This window comes from Dipodomys ordii, unplaced genomic scaffold (assembly GCF_000151885.1).
Source record: "Dipodomys ordii isolate 6190 unplaced genomic scaffold, Dord_2.0 Scaffold6, whole genome shotgun sequence".
In the NCBI taxonomy this organism is placed as follows: Eukaryota; Metazoa; Chordata; class Mammalia; order Rodentia; family Heteromyidae; genus Dipodomys; species Dipodomys ordii.
In genome coordinates, this window is record NW_012267222.1 from 16,761,340 (window position 1) to 16,777,427 (window position 16,088).

Below are 16,088 nucleotides of genomic sequence, written 5' to 3' on the forward strand. Positions count from 1 at the left end.
CAGGGGAACTGGGTGCCCATCCTAGGTTGCCAGGGTTGAGTCTGGTCCTAGTTTCCTTCCCATCAAAGAGGCTGAGGACCTGGCTGGGTCATGTGCTTTGTCTGAGGGCCCCGGGAGAGGCCCGCAGACCCTTCTGGTGCAGGCTGTGAAGGCCACCCTGTGCTCATGCTGGCTTCCTTGTTCCTGCTTCCTCCTTGGCAGGGCCCGCCCCCTCCCTCGGCAGCTTCTGGCAGTTCCAGAGGATGGTCAAGCACATCACGGGCCGCAGCGCCTTCTTCTCTTATTATGGATATGGCTGCTACTGTGGACTTGGGGGCAAAGGGATTCCCGTGGACGACACTGACAGGTGCGTGCGAGCGTACAGGGTCCCACGGATTCACATGGAGGCTGGAGGATGAGTTAGGATGCTTGAAGTGCTAGTGACAGAAACGGACTCGAACTTCTGCCTGGGAGGTACAGGCTAGGCATCGAGGATGCAGGCCAGCTTCTTGATGGTGTGACTCGGGAAGCTGCCGGGGACCTGGCACAGCCGTGGGCGCCAGCGTGCTTTATGCTCTGCTGCGCTGTCTGAAATCCTTTTTTTTTCTTAGGCTTGGGCACTGAACTCTGGGCCTGGGCACTGTCCCTGAGCATTTTTGCTCAAGGCTAACACTCTCCCAGCCACAGAAGCTCCACTTCTGGCTTTTCTGATGCTAACTTAGAGATAAGGGTCTTACAGATTTTCCTGCCTGAGCTAGCTTTGAACCACGATCCTCACATCTCAGCCTTTTGAGTAGCTAGATGACAGGCGTGAGTTACCAGCACCCAGCTCCAACTTATTATTTTTAATATTAAAGTTGACTCTCTGAATCCATGTCCATGTCCATGTCCTCAAGTCTACCAGACGTTGATATTAAATATTCAAAAATAAAATGACACCTGGATTGGACATGTTCAAGAGTTCCCTGTCATTTCCTAAATGACACCATATGATGATAACTTACGTGGAATTAAGTATTATAAATCTAGAGACTGTGCAAGGCATCATGGGAGGGTGTGTCCTGCCACTTTGAGGGGCTTGGGTATTGCAGGGCTTTGGCATCCTTGGGGGTCCTGGATCCCATCCCCCTTTGATATGGAGGGACAGCCACTTCTGTATTCCCCACCCCCCCTTACCTCCCCCTGGGAGAGGAGGCAGGCAAGCCCTTCCCTGTTGCTACCCATGGTCCCAACAAATCTCATCTCTCACGGCCCCCAGGTGCTGCCGGGCACATGACTGCTGCTACCAGAAGCTGAAGGCGCTGGGCTGCCAGCCGGTGCTGAACACCTACCAGTTCTACATCGCCAACGGGACCGTGGCATGTGAGTAGCTGGGCGGTGCCTGAACCGCCGCCGCCTCATTGTTGCCGTGATCTTTTGGGAAACAAGGTGTTTTTCACCCCAAGTGTTTTGAGGTAGAAAGCAGGGGGGAGGGGGGCGGCTGGAGGGCAGTTGTGAAAAACCAGAGCTCTGTGGAGACCCCTTGCATGGTCTTAGGGTCTCTTGTGCCCACGACTGAATCTCAGCACCCTGTGGGAGTGCAGAGCTTGCTCAATAAAAAGTGGTCAGCTGGCAGTTAGTTACACGCCTGCAGCTTCCCTTGGCAGCTGTTGCTGGAGAGCGCTCTTCCTTCTTTCCGTCCTGTGTTATCAAAGCAGTCAGCCATCTTTCAGCTGAACAAATATTTGTGAAGGGTGACTATAGGCAATGCCCTGTGGTTGGTCAGGCGGGGGACACTAGGAAGGGCATGGAAGGGTAAAGGGAAGATGCCAGCGTGGGCAAGTACACAGCATCTACCTTCATGGAGGGCTCCAGGGCTCCTGAGCAGGCTGTGGGGCCAGGTGGTGGGCACAGGGAGGGCAAGTCTGCTCTGAAGAGGGAACACTGAAGGCTCTGGACGTTGGCCTCTGGCGAGCGCCTCCATGCCAGGCTGGCGGGGGATCTGTGTCCCTTAGAATCTGCACCTGTCCCCTCCCCCCGCTCCCGCCTGGCCTTGTGGAGTCACAGGAGCCACTGTCCTCACAGGGATGTGACCCACAGCTGTGTCCCTTCCCCTCCTTCCCTCCTCACCCAGGGCTCGGGGCTTAGACACAGTGCCCAGCAATTCACCACCCAGGAGCCACAGAGTCAGCACTGGGAGATCTTCCTGGAGCCATCTTCCAAGACCACACCACGCTGGCATGTGTCCCTCCCGCACAAACTCAGGGGGACTTCCTGAGTTGGAGCTCTTTGCCCTGGCCCAAAGCCACACATCACTCCATGTGACACTCGAAGCCCCCATCTGAGGCAGGGAGGCCTGGGGCAGGGCTGCAGGAGGCCACCTGGCATATCATTAGCGTCACATAGTACAATACTTCAGTATAGTACAGGCCAGGGACAGGATCTAGCTGCACAGAGGACTGAGATGGAGTGGTGGGGTCCTTAGCGGTTGGTTAGTGTATATTGGGGTGTTTTGGGGGGTGCATGGCTCATGGTCTTTCTTTCTTTCTTCCTTTTGGTTGGAGCTTGAACTCTGGGCCTGGGCGCTGTTCCTGAACTCTTCAGCTCAAGGCTAGCGCTCTACCACTTGAGCCACAGTGCCACTTCTGGTTTTCTGGTGGTTCATTGGAGATAAAGAGTCTCATAGACTTTCCTGCCTAGGCTGGCTTTGAACTGCAATCCTCAGATCTCAGCCTCCTGAGTAGCTGACAGGCGTGAGCCACCAGTGCCCTATGTGACTTTGTGCAGAGTCCCAAGAGGTAGGGAGAGTTCAGGAAAGAGATATGGGGCAGAGGCTGGAGCCCAGCAGTGACCCTTGTCCCTGTGATGTGTGTGCTGGACCATAGTGGGAGTAAAGGCAGGGGCTGGGAGCCGACCCGGGAGCCTGAGGCCTGGGCTATGCCCCCCTCCTGGGCCACCCTGAGCCTCAGCCTGGGCTCTGACAGGCCAGAGCCTTGCTCAGGGCTCTGGGGGACTGTCCTCACCCTCTTGGCACCCCAGGTTCTAATATAGGGACCTCTGCTCTCTTGCCTAGGGTTGAGTGAAGGCCCACTGGGGGCCGGTCCAGTGCCAGCACCTGGGCTGGGCACGGAGCGAGACAAGCTCAGCTCCTACTCTTTTGGCATAGGCGATCTTACGGACGCCCCAGAGCAGAAACTGCTCTCCCACACCATCCTCCTCCTCTTTGCCATGGCGAGACTGAGCCCACGGAGGGCGGGGAAGGGATGGGTCTAAGGCACAGGCAAGGTTAAGATGCCTATACTGAAGTCTCCAGTGCGCCACAGCACCTGCCTAGCCCGAGTTGTGTGGGCCTCTGTTTTCTCATCTAAGAAACACAGCACCGCGTGGTCAGCTTCTGAGGCGGTTACCCACCCCCCCCCATACCCATTCTCAAGAAGATGCCAAGGCTCAGAGAGCTCGAGGGAGATGGCCACAGTCCCACAGCCAGGAAGAGGAGAGTGGGGATTCAGACCCCCTGGTCTGGAGGAAGGTGGTGGGCTGGCTCTCACTCTAACTCAAGTCTCATGGTCTACCACAGGCTGGTGAGGTGCTCAGCGCTAGCCACGGGAGGGCAGGGAGAGATGGAGTTGGGCCTCTTGGTGCCCCACATCTTCCCATGCCTGCCAAGAGGCCTCAGAGTTGGCCGAGCTGTCTCTGACCTCAGTTTCCTCCTTGCCCAACCAGGCCTCAGTCTCCCTATCTGTAAAGGAGACCGAATCACCCACATCTCACAAGGTGGCTGGGTGACAGAAGTGACCCACAGGTGGGACTGGCTGCCAGCAGGTGCTTGCTGGCTTCCTGGCTCTCCCCAGACTTCCTGTTCCCCTTTCCATGGTGGGAGAGGACTAGGGTGTCTTGATCACCATTTGGAGGTCTCATTGAGTCACCCCAGGGGTGAGGGTCACAGACGTTATTTACTGTCATGGAATGAAACCTCATCCTCCACACCCAGTTCAAAGAGTAGCCCCTGCGAGGGCAGATGCCTCCCCCTGCCACCTCCTCCCTTCTCCTAGCCTCCAGCGTTCTGGAAGCTCTGAAACCTAGCACCCAGGCTGGCCACACCTGGGCCTGGGCCCCAGTTGCCTAGCAACCAGTGGCTCTTCAGGAGGGAGGGGTAAGTGAGCAGGAGAGAAAAGAAGCAACTTGATCTGTCCACAGTTCTTAATGCCACCAACAGATCAGCCGAGCAGAGGAAGGTCTGTCACCAACAAGCCCAGGGTGCGGCCAGTTTGCCAGGAAGGGACAGCTGCCCTCCAGTGTGGAGGACATCCCTCCATTGAGTGGGTTATGCAAGTACTTGGCACCCCTCTGCCCACTCGTACACACAGCCTGGAATCTGCTCCAGCCACCTAGACCACTAAGCATCATTGCCTAGGGTTGGGACTGGGGTGGGGGACACCACTGCAAGTTTAGTCTGCAGGGACCTTTCCTGTTACTGGGAAAGCCGCCTCGTCACAGCTTTCTTTCTCCGTGCTCCTGGCTCCCTGCAATGATCTTGCCTCCTCTTTGCGTCTTTAGGCACAGACTACAGTGTGTTCTGAGAGCAGGCAGCAAGCCTGCCTTGTCTGGGGAACATCAGTCTCATTCTAGACACGTGCCAGAGGCCTGCCAGGGCGGGAGAGCAGGGGATGGTGTCAGTCACAGGCAGGAACTGAGGCTGCACCTTGTGTATTGTGGAGGTAGAGTTCATGGAGGAGAAAGCGCATTCTAAAGCAGTCACCAGATCCTTTCTTCACGCCTCGGTTTCCCCTTCATCACGTTAGATGCAGGAACTGGATTTAGGCATGTTCTCTTGGTCTAGGGCCATCTTTTCTCCCAGGTCATGACAAACCTGTCCTAGCATGGCTGAGGGAGGCTGCCCAAGAGATAGTACAGAGAAAAGACTGCTGCCAGAGACTTGCTCCAGAGGACCACACCTGAGAAAGGATAGGAAGAGCCAGGCGTGGTGGCCCACACCTGCAGGCTTGTGGCAGCAGCAGCTCCGGGAGGGACCCCAGGGTGCGCTGTCCCTGGGGACAGTGCATGAGGAGAGTCCCTGGGGAGCTGGGGCCCGATGGCAAGCGGGATGACATAGGGTGGGCAGGTGCCAGGGAGAGCGGGAATGGTGTGGACAGCACATCACCGGGGCCCAGCCAGCCCCATCTCCACACAGAAGCGGGATGAGAACTAGGCAGGGCTGTGGACTTCAGAGAGGGAGGAGGACAGCAGGCAGCCTGCAGCTGGAGCTTGTCCAGGGGACGCACATGAAGCTCAGGACACATGGGGACACGTGGCAGTCATCATGGGAGGCGTCTGTGGAGCATTCCAGCAGCCACAGCCACCTCACCATCTGTCCTAGGAGGGAGTTCTACTGTTGGTCATGGGGCCGGAGCAGCGGCACAGAATTTGAACTCACAGCCTTGCAGTTGCTCAGCTTGTTTGCTTGGCGGGTGCTCTACCACTTTCATCATGCCTTCAGCCCAGCTTTTGGCTAGTTCATTGGAGATAGAGTCTCTTGGGCTTTTCTAACTAGGGCTGGCTTTGACCAAGATTTTCCAGATCTCAGCCTTTTGAGCAGCTAAGATTACCGACAGAAGCCATGGTGCCCACTGACCCCTTTCCACTCTTAACCCCACAAAGATGCCTGGGGTGGGTTTATGTAAAAGAAAGAAAAGAAGGAGGAGGAAGCGGTGCCTCAGGCAGACCCTCCGTGCGGGCCTGTACACCTGGGCGCACCCTGGGCGCAGGAGCTCTGACTGCTCCCACACCTCTTGGCTGCTCAGACAAAGGGCAGTCAGCTTTATCTGAGTGCACAGCAGCTATTTCTGAGCAGCTTCAGGGCACCAGCATTTCAGGGTGCCAGAGGTGCAGTGATGATCCAGAGCCCCAGCCTCAGGGACCTCAGAGTGGGAGCAGATTGTAGAAAGTATGTTGATGAAATCCACAGTGACAAAAAGGGGAAGGGAGCTGGGAGAGAGCTCCAGACCAGGCAGCTGGCCTCTTTAAAGGACTGAGTTTGATCAAACTCAAAGGGGATGATAGGCCCTTCCGTTGAATCTGTTCTGAGGATAAGAGTTCTAGACCAAGAGGATATAGCACACACAAAGGCCCTGAGACACAACAGAGCCAGACACATGACTGCAAAGAGGCAGGTGTACCTTGGAGCACAGTGAGGGAGGAGGATGGTTTTGGGGGAGGGGGAAGGCATGGGAGTACATGGTTGCCACTACAAAGGTCTTGCCTGAAAAACTGGAAACCAGGAGGGTTGCTCAGCAGTAGCATGAACCTAACTCACGGGACCCTTTAAAAACACTTCCTCCTACGAAGGAGAGAGAACTGCTGTTAACAGGAATCTGGGTAGCAGCCTGGACGATGGAAAGAAGGAGGCAGAGTGTGAAATGGCACACACGTGGGGGCGTGTGTGGGACTCGCGGTGGGCCGGATACGGGAACTGGACGGAGGGCAGGTTGGGCTGGGAGCAGTGGTAGAAGACATGATTGGCAGGTGGAGGGGGCGCTGGCTTTCCTGGGCTGCCCTTGGGAATGCGTCCTGGTGGAGGTGGCTGGGGTTGGCAACCCACATGTGGGCACGGGAGCTGAGCCCTGGGGACATGGGTCCTACCTGTCCCCGTGGCCCACAGGTGGCGGGGGACCATCATTGGGGACCTCCCCTGGGCAAGGCACCCTCCTGGCCTCTTGTGTTTCCTTCTAGGCCCCTCACAGCATTGTGGGACCCCGGATGTGCTGCGGGAAGGGCTGCAGATGAAGGGCAAGGAGTCCCAGCTTCTCCCTTTCCTGTCCCAGCCCACCCTCTGCCGGGAGCTGGGGTGGAGGGGCCGGGGTGACGCTGTGTGTCTCTGCAGGTAGATGCTCCCTGGGTGTTGGAGCCAGCTGCTTCTGCGGGCTGCAGGCCTGTGAGTGCGACAAGCAATCCGTGTACTGCTTCAAAGAGAGCCTGCCCACCTACGAGAGAAACTTCAAGCAGTTCTACTCCGGCCACCCCCAGTGCAGAAAGCGCAAGCGGGAGTGCTAGCGCCACCCCCTGTCCCTGAGCGTCGCCCTCCCTCACATGGCCGCCAGCCCTGGGGAGGTGAGAAGTGAGGAGACAGACTCCTTGCCCCACGGTGGGTGGAGATGACCAGGACACAAGGAAGATCTGGGAGGAGAGAGGCCCTGGATCTACCCCCATCTCCCCTCCAGCTCACCCCCACTCCGCTCCCAATCAGGGTACAGGGTCGGCCAAGAATTCAGATTCATAACCCAGATCTGGCGGAGAGCGAGCGGAGAGGTGGGCAGAAAGGTCCCCAGGCATCACACCCGAGTGCGGTGTGGGCCGCAGGTCCCCAGGCAGGGGAACCGTGCTGTGCTGGCATCCCAGGAGTCGGGGTACCACGAGGACCCGAACTCCCACCCCTGCCTGGCCAGGGTTGGGAAGATGTCAAGAAACCAGGGGTGGTGGGGAGGGGGACATGGCAAATCAGCGGGGTCCCAGGCTCCACCCAGATGTAGGAACCTCTTATTCCACCAGATGTCCATTTTAATAAACGTGGACGTGTGCACCCCGGGTGGGGGGGGGAGGGGGTGGACCCTGGGCATGACAGCGCCTGACCGGAACGGGAGGTGGCCAACATGGTCTCACACTGGCCTTTCCCACCGTGATGCTCAGCCTGCTCACCCAACAGCGGGGTCTCCCTGAGCCGCACTGGCCCGGTGACTCGGTGCTCACTAGGAGGCAGGCAGAGGGAGGATCTGCTGGCTGTACTTGGCCTTGGCCTCTGTGGTCCAGAGCACGTCCCTCTCCACCTGCCTTTTCTGCTCAGTGTCCCAGAGGACACCCCCTTTCCCTCCCCTCCTCCCCCTGCAAGTCTCCAGAACTGTGAGCTGCATTAAAGTTGTCGTGTTCTTCTGGTGTGGCTCGTGATTGACTACTGAGCTCCATTCCCTGAGATTCCTGGGTTCTCAGCAGCAGGCCGGACGTGGAGGGCATGGACACCCTGTGACGTGGCCCTTCCCTGGTTAGGCACAGGAGGCGAGGGCCCAGCTCACAGGACAGTGGGAGACACAGAGAGCTGTCATTGTGCAGTAGCTTGCCAAACACACGCTGATTAGGCACCTGCTCTGTGCGGGGCAGGGATGTTCAGAAAACACACCTAAGGGGCCAGGCATGGTGTCGTGCCCCTGGGGTTTGTGGCATGTGGCCATGTGGGTGTGGGTGTGGCTGTGGGCCCTGCAGGGGGCAGGCAGCTGGTGAGGAGTGGGTGGCTGGGTCACTGGATGCATGGGTGCTGGCTCCAGCGGCAGGCCAGGCGTTACTGAAATGGCTTAAGAGGCATGGCCCAGGCCCCCAAAGCCTGCATGGGGGAGTGTGGGCATCTGCAGCCAGTGCCTGCAGCTGGAGCAGACAGGCTCCACCCACCAAGCACTTGCCTGTAGGCAGGTGCAGTTAACACCTCCAAGCCCACTGAGGGGCCTTGCTGGGGCCGCACGGCAGAGCCTGCCTGTCTTGCCCCTAGGGCCCCAGTTATAGAGTCTGGTTGAGAAGAAGCCAGATCTAGAGCCACTTGGGAGAGAGGAGAGAGATCTTAGAAGCTCCTCCAAGGGTTCAGTACCAACCTGGAGAGAGTCTGTCTTCTGGCGCTGGTACCAGGGAAGATGGGGAGGAAGCTGAGTTTGGGATGAGATGGATGGAAGCCACTAGACATGGTCTGGGCATGGTGGAGGCAGTTGGAGTAAGGAGGGCCTCGAGCTCATATCCCTCTGGGCCTCAGTTTCCCCATTGTGATGAACAACTGATGTTTGTGTCCACCCACCTCTTTCGGAGGATGTGCTTATCTTTGTTCTGATTTATGGTCAGAGGACTCTCTGTCTTGCTGATGAAATTGAGGAGTGGGTGAGAACGGGGGCCTGGTTACAGGTAGCAGTAAGACCACGGTGGGCTAGGACCCACTGTCTGTGCATTCCCAATCTCTTGCTTCCCATCACCTTCTCCAGAGGAGGATGCTGGACCCGGAGCTTTCCGAGGCTAAGGCTTGCAGTCAGGGCTCCATTCCTGCGTGGCCTGGAGCAATTGACCTGGCCTCTCTGGGCCTTAGCCTCCTTGTTGAGAAAGGCGGCTGTGAGCAGAGTGCCAGCACCGGAGAGAGGAGAGGCAGACCACGCTCTGCGCACACCGTGCTAAGAGCAACACATCCATCCGCCTCTCCCTCCCCAGGCCCCGACACTGGGATCCTGCTTCTACCCAGGAAGCTGCCCCGGCAGGCCACCCTTGGCAGGCTGCTGGATGGTTTTGCCCCCGGGGGTGCCACCTCTGCTCACAGTCAATGCCCAGCTGCGAGAAATGATGGTTCCCTGGGTGGCCAAGATGCTGATCGGGCAAGCTGCCAGGGGTCTGTCAGTTTTCTTGAGACAATACCACGGAAGCTTCCTCTCCGCCGTCCCCCCCCTGCCCACACTGTCCCCCCTCTCCCCCCTGCATGTGGGAAGCTGGCTTGTCTCGCTGTGCCTCCAGCTAGGTTTCATTTCAGGGAGGTCACAGGTCATCCACCAGCCGCCGAGGAACTCCTATCTCCCTGGCATAAGCCAGGCCTCCGTCCTCAGCTCTGACATCTTCTGCCTCTACACCAGGCCCTGTCCGGGCAGTTCTGATCCCAGCCTCATTATCAACTATACTGGGTGGAAGTGGGGAACTTGAACTGTCCTAGGGGGATGGAACTTGCCCAAGACTGCAGCCTGTGAGGGGCTGAGGGAGCCGCCCAGTCTGTGCTGGTCCCCATGAGACGTGACAATGACCAGCTGGCGAGGTGGACACTGGCTGCAGGGGGAGGGCTCTCCCCCGGTGGGTTCCCACTGTGTGGGCCCAGGGTTTCCAACGCAGCACCAGAGGTGACACAAAATGTCCGTTAGGTGGCGCCTAAGTTCTAGAAAAGAGTTTGGTCCTGCAAAAGAGGGTCCCAAAGCTGTGACTAGGGAAAAAGGAGAGGGCGGGATTCAGGTTGCAACTGTGGGCAGCGTGGCTTGGGGCTGCCTGCTTTACTAGACCCCACTTACTCAACAGACAAGGGTGAGGGGAGCACTGTGGAGCCCTGAGTCCAGTCCCTGCCGTTGTCCCAGGGTGGGGCAACACTTTCCAAGCTCAGGTACTTGGCCTCTGCTGCACCATGACCACTTCTGCCCAGGCAGGGGAAGGAGGCCAGGTAGACCAGTTGCAGGGCATCAGGATCCTGCCTTCCCAGCTGGAAACGCAGCCAAGAAAGACCCAGCCATGGGGGAGCCAAGTCAGGAGACCTTTATTGACTGGAGGAGGTGGGTACGGGACTGCAGGGGCTCTCTAAAGCTTCGGCCTCCAAGACAGCCTGAGAGGAGGCAGAGGGTAGGGGGACTCTGGGCAATAGAATCTCATTGGCCCAGATTCCAGAAGAAGCGATATATGTGTATGCCTCTGGCGGGCCCCACAGGTCAGAGGTCAACACCCTGCAAGAGGTGCTGAGTGGGGGGAGGGCACCAAGGCAGGGCGGAGACCCTAAGCTTGCTGTGCTGACTACCACGCCAGCAGTGGGAGAGCCTCCGACGACAACTCAGAGCCCCTGTGGCAGCCTCCGTCCTCCGGCTGCTGTTCTAAACGCTGCTTCTCTTCGAGGTTTCTGGCCCATCCCTCCATCTTCTTCCTACACATCTCCCTTTGCCTTCACCTCCGTCCTGCTTGGCTTCCTCAGTGACAATGGCCAGGGAGTCACTGCCAGGGCAGGCTGAGCTTTCTCCTGATTGCTGTCCAGACAGGGCACAGTACCATGGGTCCTCGGTGCTGGTCACTGGGGGCTCCTGACCCTGAGGGGAGGGACGAGGAGGCAACAAAGGGACCTGCAGAAACAGCACGTCTGGTGCGGTGCAGACCCCAGCCCAGGCCCAGGTCCCCTCACCCTGCCCACGAGTCCCCAGATCTAGAGAGCCCCGCACCCCAGCTGCCCCTCTCCTGCTACTGTCCCTTTTCCTGCCCAGAGGCCACTCCCTCCTAGATGGCTCCCGGCTCTCACTTGTCTAGCGTTCCTCCTGCCTTCTCCCTTCCCCTTTCTACTACCCTCTCTACTCCCTTCCAGAACAGTCCTCCAACCTTCCTGCCTGACCCTTCTACCTTTGTGGCCATCTTTATGGATGTGGGTCCTCAGCCCAGCCAATTGTGTCCCCCCACCCCGCCCCTATACTGGCCTGGCTGCTGCAGGGAGGTCAGCCCTGTGACCCCACCCCTACCCCAGGCATGTGGGGAGGGGCCTGGCCAGGGCGGTGGGTCACCATGAGCAAGAAGAGCTGCGGCCATTCCCATCCTGATCATGCCACGCTCAGAGGGGGGCACTGTGGATTCTGTGCCACCTTGCTGAGGGTGGGGTGAAGCTTCTGATCCCTGAGTGGAGCCACAGGTCTCCAAGGCCAAGATGAGTCTCCGTGCGCCATCCAGCAGGGCTGGCTGCAGCTCTCCTACAAGCTGGACTTTGAGACCAGCGCAAGGCCTGATGGGAAGCGTGGTCCCAGGACACCCTCAGCCCCAGGCCAGCACTGGTGGCTCAGAGGGGCTAGGTAGCAAGGTAGCCAAGCCGAGACCCGTGTTTCCCTCTCATGCCTTATCCTCCATGGTCAGGACAGACTCCGACATGCCACATCCCCCCAAGGCTGAATCAACACGGGACAGACACAGCCATGCCCAGTGCTGGGCTCTGGGGAGGAGCAGCAGGGCAGCCCCAGGCTCTGGTCTAGCCCTACCCCATGCGCCCCATCTGGCTGGGGTCCCCCAGCCAGACCCTCCACCTTCTTCTCTCTCAGACCTCAGAGACACAAGGCTGGGGCCTGGGAGGCTGGGGAGCCCTGTCCACAGGTGGTTTCCTCAGGGGGTGGCTCGTAGATGCTGCAGTTGGGGGTGGGCCCGTGGCAGTAGACGTTGAGGTAGCTGCGGTACTGGTCCCTGTACGCGTGGCTCTTGAGGCACAGGGCCACGCTCCGGTCACACTCACACGTCTCCTTGTCACACTCTGTCTTGTTGAGCTCACCTGTCGGGGTGGGTGATGGGAAGGAGCTTAAGTCAGGACATGGGGTGCTGGAGTGGACCCAGACCAATAGCAACATTGCCGTATTGGGCCCCACTCCACTATGCCAGCCTGGTGGGACTCCAGCGTTTCAAACTGAGGGAGCCGTGCGAATCCAATATGGTATGGTACAATTGGGGAAACTGAGGCCCACCCTCAAAGGAGGTCACCTCCTACAGTCTCAGACCTCCTGCCCTTTTGTGGCAAAAATGAAGACCGGTCCCCACTCCAGAAGAGGGAAGCAGTAAGTACCAAGTAAGGAGAAGCAGTACTTAGGCTGATTTAGATTCATGCTTGTTAGTACTTACACCCAACTAGTGCTTATTCTAATTCTTTTGGTTAGGGAGCTTGAAGTCGGGGCCTTGTGTTTGCTGGGCACCCTACCAGGGCCAGGAGCCCCTGGCCATTTTTTATTATTTCTTTTCCTCGTCCTGCCCTGCTGACTTCAGCGCCCCGAATCTTGCTCAATTTCCCTGGAGCTGGCTGCCAACTACAATCCTTCAGAAGGGGCTGGGGGTGGGGTAGGAGGGCTCCAAATGCCATCCTTTCCTCTCTCTGCCTCCGGAGTAGCTGGGATTCTAGGCATGAGCCACTGTACCCAGCTTCTTCCTTTTATGCTGCTGTTTATCTTAGATGAACATTTAGATTTTAGCATCAGCATGTCCCATGCAATCTTTGGGACATTCTTATATCATGAACCCTGTGTCTGGCAAGCCTGCCTGGAGTCCCGGCACTGGTTGGTAAGGGTTGCCATCTACCTCCCCGCCCCCCCACCCCCCATTCCCAGCTTGGATGTGGGGGAGTGACTCACTGCAAACAATCACTGTGTCATTCTCAATCCTGTGGTCATAGTGGTCAACGTAGGGGCGGCAGCCGAGGTCAAAGAGCTTCTGATAGCAGCAGTCATGGGCATGGCAGCACCTGGGGGCAGCAAAGGTGAGCAGGGGGTTTGGGGGCAGCTGGCTAGTCTGTCTCACTCCCAGTAGTAACTTGGGGATTATCTATTCCAGTCCCTCTTGGGCCAGACCTTCAAACAGGTCCAGAGAGGGACAGTTATTTGTCTGAGGTCACAGCTAGACAGAGCTGCGTCTGCTGCCCTGGACTTCTGTCCTTGATCCTGTCCCTGTCCTATCTCCGGTTTCCCCTTGGAGCCTTAGCGGAGGGACATCCTGTAGTATGGTCCAGCAATGAGGCGGGCAGCTAGGCCTGGCTCTGAGGAGCCCGGGCTGTACTCATAGGCTGTGTGCCTGGCTGTGCCTGATGGCCATGCTAGCTAGGGGCTCTGGGGAAAGTGAGCTCAGAAGCTGGGGCTTCGGGGAGCTCTCAGCCCATAGATCTGATGGGAGCGGCTGTCACGGGCCTGGTGTTTAGGGAGCATCAGCTGTGTCACCATTGTCCCCACATATTCTTTTTGGAGGGACATGCCTAGAGAGGGGATGGACGGTGACATTTCTAAGCCCAAGACCTTGGGGACAGACAACAGAAAGTCTTAACAAGCAAAGATCAGGCTCTTGGCCCCTAAGTCATCAAACAAGCCAGTCCTTTGTAAAGCAGTCCTCTACCTCGTGGAGGTAGAGGTCACTCTGACCTTCAGCTGCCCTTTCTTGGTCCTGACAAGGGCCCTGGCATCCAGCACCTACCAGTCCACCTCATCCATGGGCTGGCCACGTCCCCCCAGCCCGCAGTAGCACCCATAACCCACAAAGGCCAGGATGGCGCTTCGGCCTGTGACTGCCTCCACCATGGACTTCAGGTTGAACAGGCTGCTATGGGCTGTGGAGACAACTGCAAGAGAAGCAGGAGGGTGAGCTGTGCCCTCGCCCGCCACCCGTCCTGCTCGCTCCCGGCCTCCACAGGCCCCTGCACGGATGAGGAAATGTTGGGGGGAGGAAGCCAAAGATTTCAGAACCCGGCTGGGGGCTGGATGCTCCCCTCCTTCCCCTCCCCCCCACCCCAGCCACTCTTGTAGGTTCTCAGTGTTACTATCTTACTCTGTCCCAGCCAGAAGCGCTCAGACCTGCGCATCACACCCACCTGAGCCAATCTGAGGGCACCCAGGTAATGACAAGAGGTTTAAATTTTTGCACAGAGCACCTGGCCCAGGAGATGACTTGACAGGGGACCCCCCCCCACCCCACATGTGGAAATCCTCACCCTCACAGCTATGTAGATGCTGCCTGCAAGGAGCCAGCTCAAACCTAGGCCTAGGCCTCCACAGTCGGAAGAGAAGAGTAGGAAATGTAGTGGGCCCTGAACAGGAGGGGCGCGCACACACGCACACACATACACACACACACACACACACACACACACACACAGTACTTCTGGATATATAGACCACAATAAACATACACCAAGACAAGCTCACATACTCAGGCATCAGCCTGGAGACACATTTTATGGCCCTGTATGTGGTACATACACAGACGCCCCCATACACTGGAACACACCTCCATGTGCGTACAAACAGACGTGTGTCTGGCTGCACACAAACTCATTAACTCACGAATACATACGCTTAAGTCCACAAATGTCAGCAAACAGCACCGTTTTACAATGCTTGCTCAGCTCTGCACCCTGCGCCCTCACAGCTCGTAAATGCCAAAGGCCCACAGCACGTTTACAAGAGCCCAGAGGAGTAAACAGCCCGGAGGAGAGGAAGAAGCCTAACAGGAAGTGGAGGCCCAGAGACAGGAAGTAGAGCCCCCATGGCCAGTGGATCCATAATGGAGGCACTTGAGTTTACAGAGGAAAGGTTGAAACATGGAGAAGGGGGAGTCTCCCCAGAGCCAGTGCTCACCGCTGCCAGCCAGGACGGCGATGGCAAAGAATTTCTTCACACCCAGGCTGGACCTGAAGGAGAGGAAAGCCAGAGCCTGAGTCCTTCCCTCAATTTTCCTGTAGTCCAAGCCTGCTGTTCCTCCCTGGCTTCAACACAGGCATCACCCATGCTGTCCCTCTATGTCCCTGTCAGCCTGGCCTCCCCACCTCCCCTGTGCCTCCTGAGAGCACACCCCCATGGGGTTGCAGAGCCAGGAGGCACTGGAACCAACTTCCTTCCATGCATCAGCTTCCAACATAGGAAGTCATTCTCTCAGACCAGAGCCAACCACTCTGGTGGATTGCAGGGGGCGTTCTGGGATGAGAAATCACAGGACCCAACATAGCAGCTTGGTCTTGAAGCCCCAGCCAAGAAAGATGGGTGTCCCTTGGATTCGTGTTCTAGTTCTGCTTCTGAAATGTTGAGTGACCACAGTGAGATGTCTCAGCTTTTGACCTCAAGCATCCCATTAGAGGTTGACCCTTTTATTGCTAGAAGACACAAGGACATGTCTCAACCCAGCACTTGGAAACAGAGTCCTCCTTTCAGGAGGAATGAGCTCTAGGATAGTCCCTTATCACCTTCCCTTGCCCCCCTCCAGAAGCTCCATCCTGGAGCAGCAAGTACCTACCTGGAGGTTCTCCAAGGAGGAGAGGCCCTGATGTTTGGCCTCCTCCATCCAGAGGGGCATCTAACCAGCACCTTCTTCCTGAACCCTTTGGGGTTGGCCTGTGCCCCATCTGTCATGTCCTGGGCTCTGGGGGGCCAGCGACATAGGGCTCGAAAGGTCCTGAATATGCTCAGAAGGCTCTGGGGAGCAGGCCCCAGCTTCACACTGCCATGCACACTGGCAGGACAGTGCTGGGGCGATGCCCCTGGGCAGGAGGCAGCAGACAGGTGCCCTAGAAAAAGGAGGCTCCACCTCCTCCCGCCCACTGCCACAGCCCTGCCCACAGCTGCTGGCAAAGTCACCACCCCTCACATAGTCTAGCCTGGCCCCCTGGGTGGAGTTATATACCAGGAATTGCCTCCTGTGTGTACCTGAAATTAGCTGGAAGATATGGCCATCCCCTTCTAGAAGATGCTAAAGAACAACAACAACCAAAAAAAAAATTCATTCACTGATCCCTGTTAAAGCCCTTGAACTTTATGGGGGGGGGGAGGGATCCATCATATAAATAAGTGTAGAGCTGTTACATCTGGGTCTCTGGGTGAGGAAGA

The 16,088-nt window shown here is 57.6% G+C and overlaps 2 protein-coding genes across 7 annotated transcripts in view; one reads left to right on the forward strand and one right to left on the reverse strand.

Annotated features, from left to right (window-relative positions):
• Positions 1–7,867, forward strand: part of Pla2g2c (phospholipase A2, group IIC) — a 68,586-nt gene extending 60,719 nt beyond the window's left edge. For 5 of the 6 annotated variants that reach the window (XM_013031055.1, XM_013031026.1, XM_013031020.1 and 2 more), the window contains 3 exons: positions 202–346; positions 1,238–1,341; positions 6,839–7,867. In XM_013031055.1, coding sequence (XP_012886509.1) covers positions 202–346; positions 1,238–1,341; positions 6,839–7,008 — 419 coding nt within the window. In that variant the 3' untranslated portion in view covers positions 7,009–7,867. The remainder of the gene's footprint in view (positions 1–201; positions 347–1,237; positions 1,342–6,838) is intronic. The other variant, XR_001175625.1, reaches the window with a different exon arrangement.
• Positions 7,198–15,614, reverse strand: Pla2g2f (phospholipase A2, group IIF). Its single transcript, XM_013032615.1, has 9 exons — positions 15,499–15,614; positions 14,847–14,899; positions 13,687–13,831; positions 12,858–12,967; positions 11,811–12,010; positions 10,664–10,799; positions 8,786–8,879; positions 7,585–7,700; positions 7,198–7,241 (listed from the first exon to the last, which is right to left on the reverse strand). The coding sequence occupies exons 1-9, from the start codon at positions 15,612–15,614 to the stop codon at positions 7,198–7,200; spliced, it is 1,014 nt and encodes a 337-aa protein (XP_012888069.1).
• Between the last annotated feature and the right edge of the window lie 474 nt (positions 15,615–16,088).

Bases quoted from the DNA above. Each gene is read 5' to 3' on its own strand.
- Pla2g2f (XM_013032615.1), bottom strand. From the start codon at position 15,614: ATGACAGATGGGGCACAGGCCAACCCCAAAGGGTTCAGGAAGAAGGTG. The intron at 12,968-13,686 runs GTAGGTGCTGGA...TGCTGCCCCCAG, and splicing joins CCCATGGATGAGGTGGACTG to GTGCTGCCATGCCCATGACT. The intron at 12,011-12,857 runs GTGAGTCACTCC...CCACCCCGACAG, and splicing joins TGACACAGTGATTGTTTGCA to GTGAGCTCAACAAGACAGAG.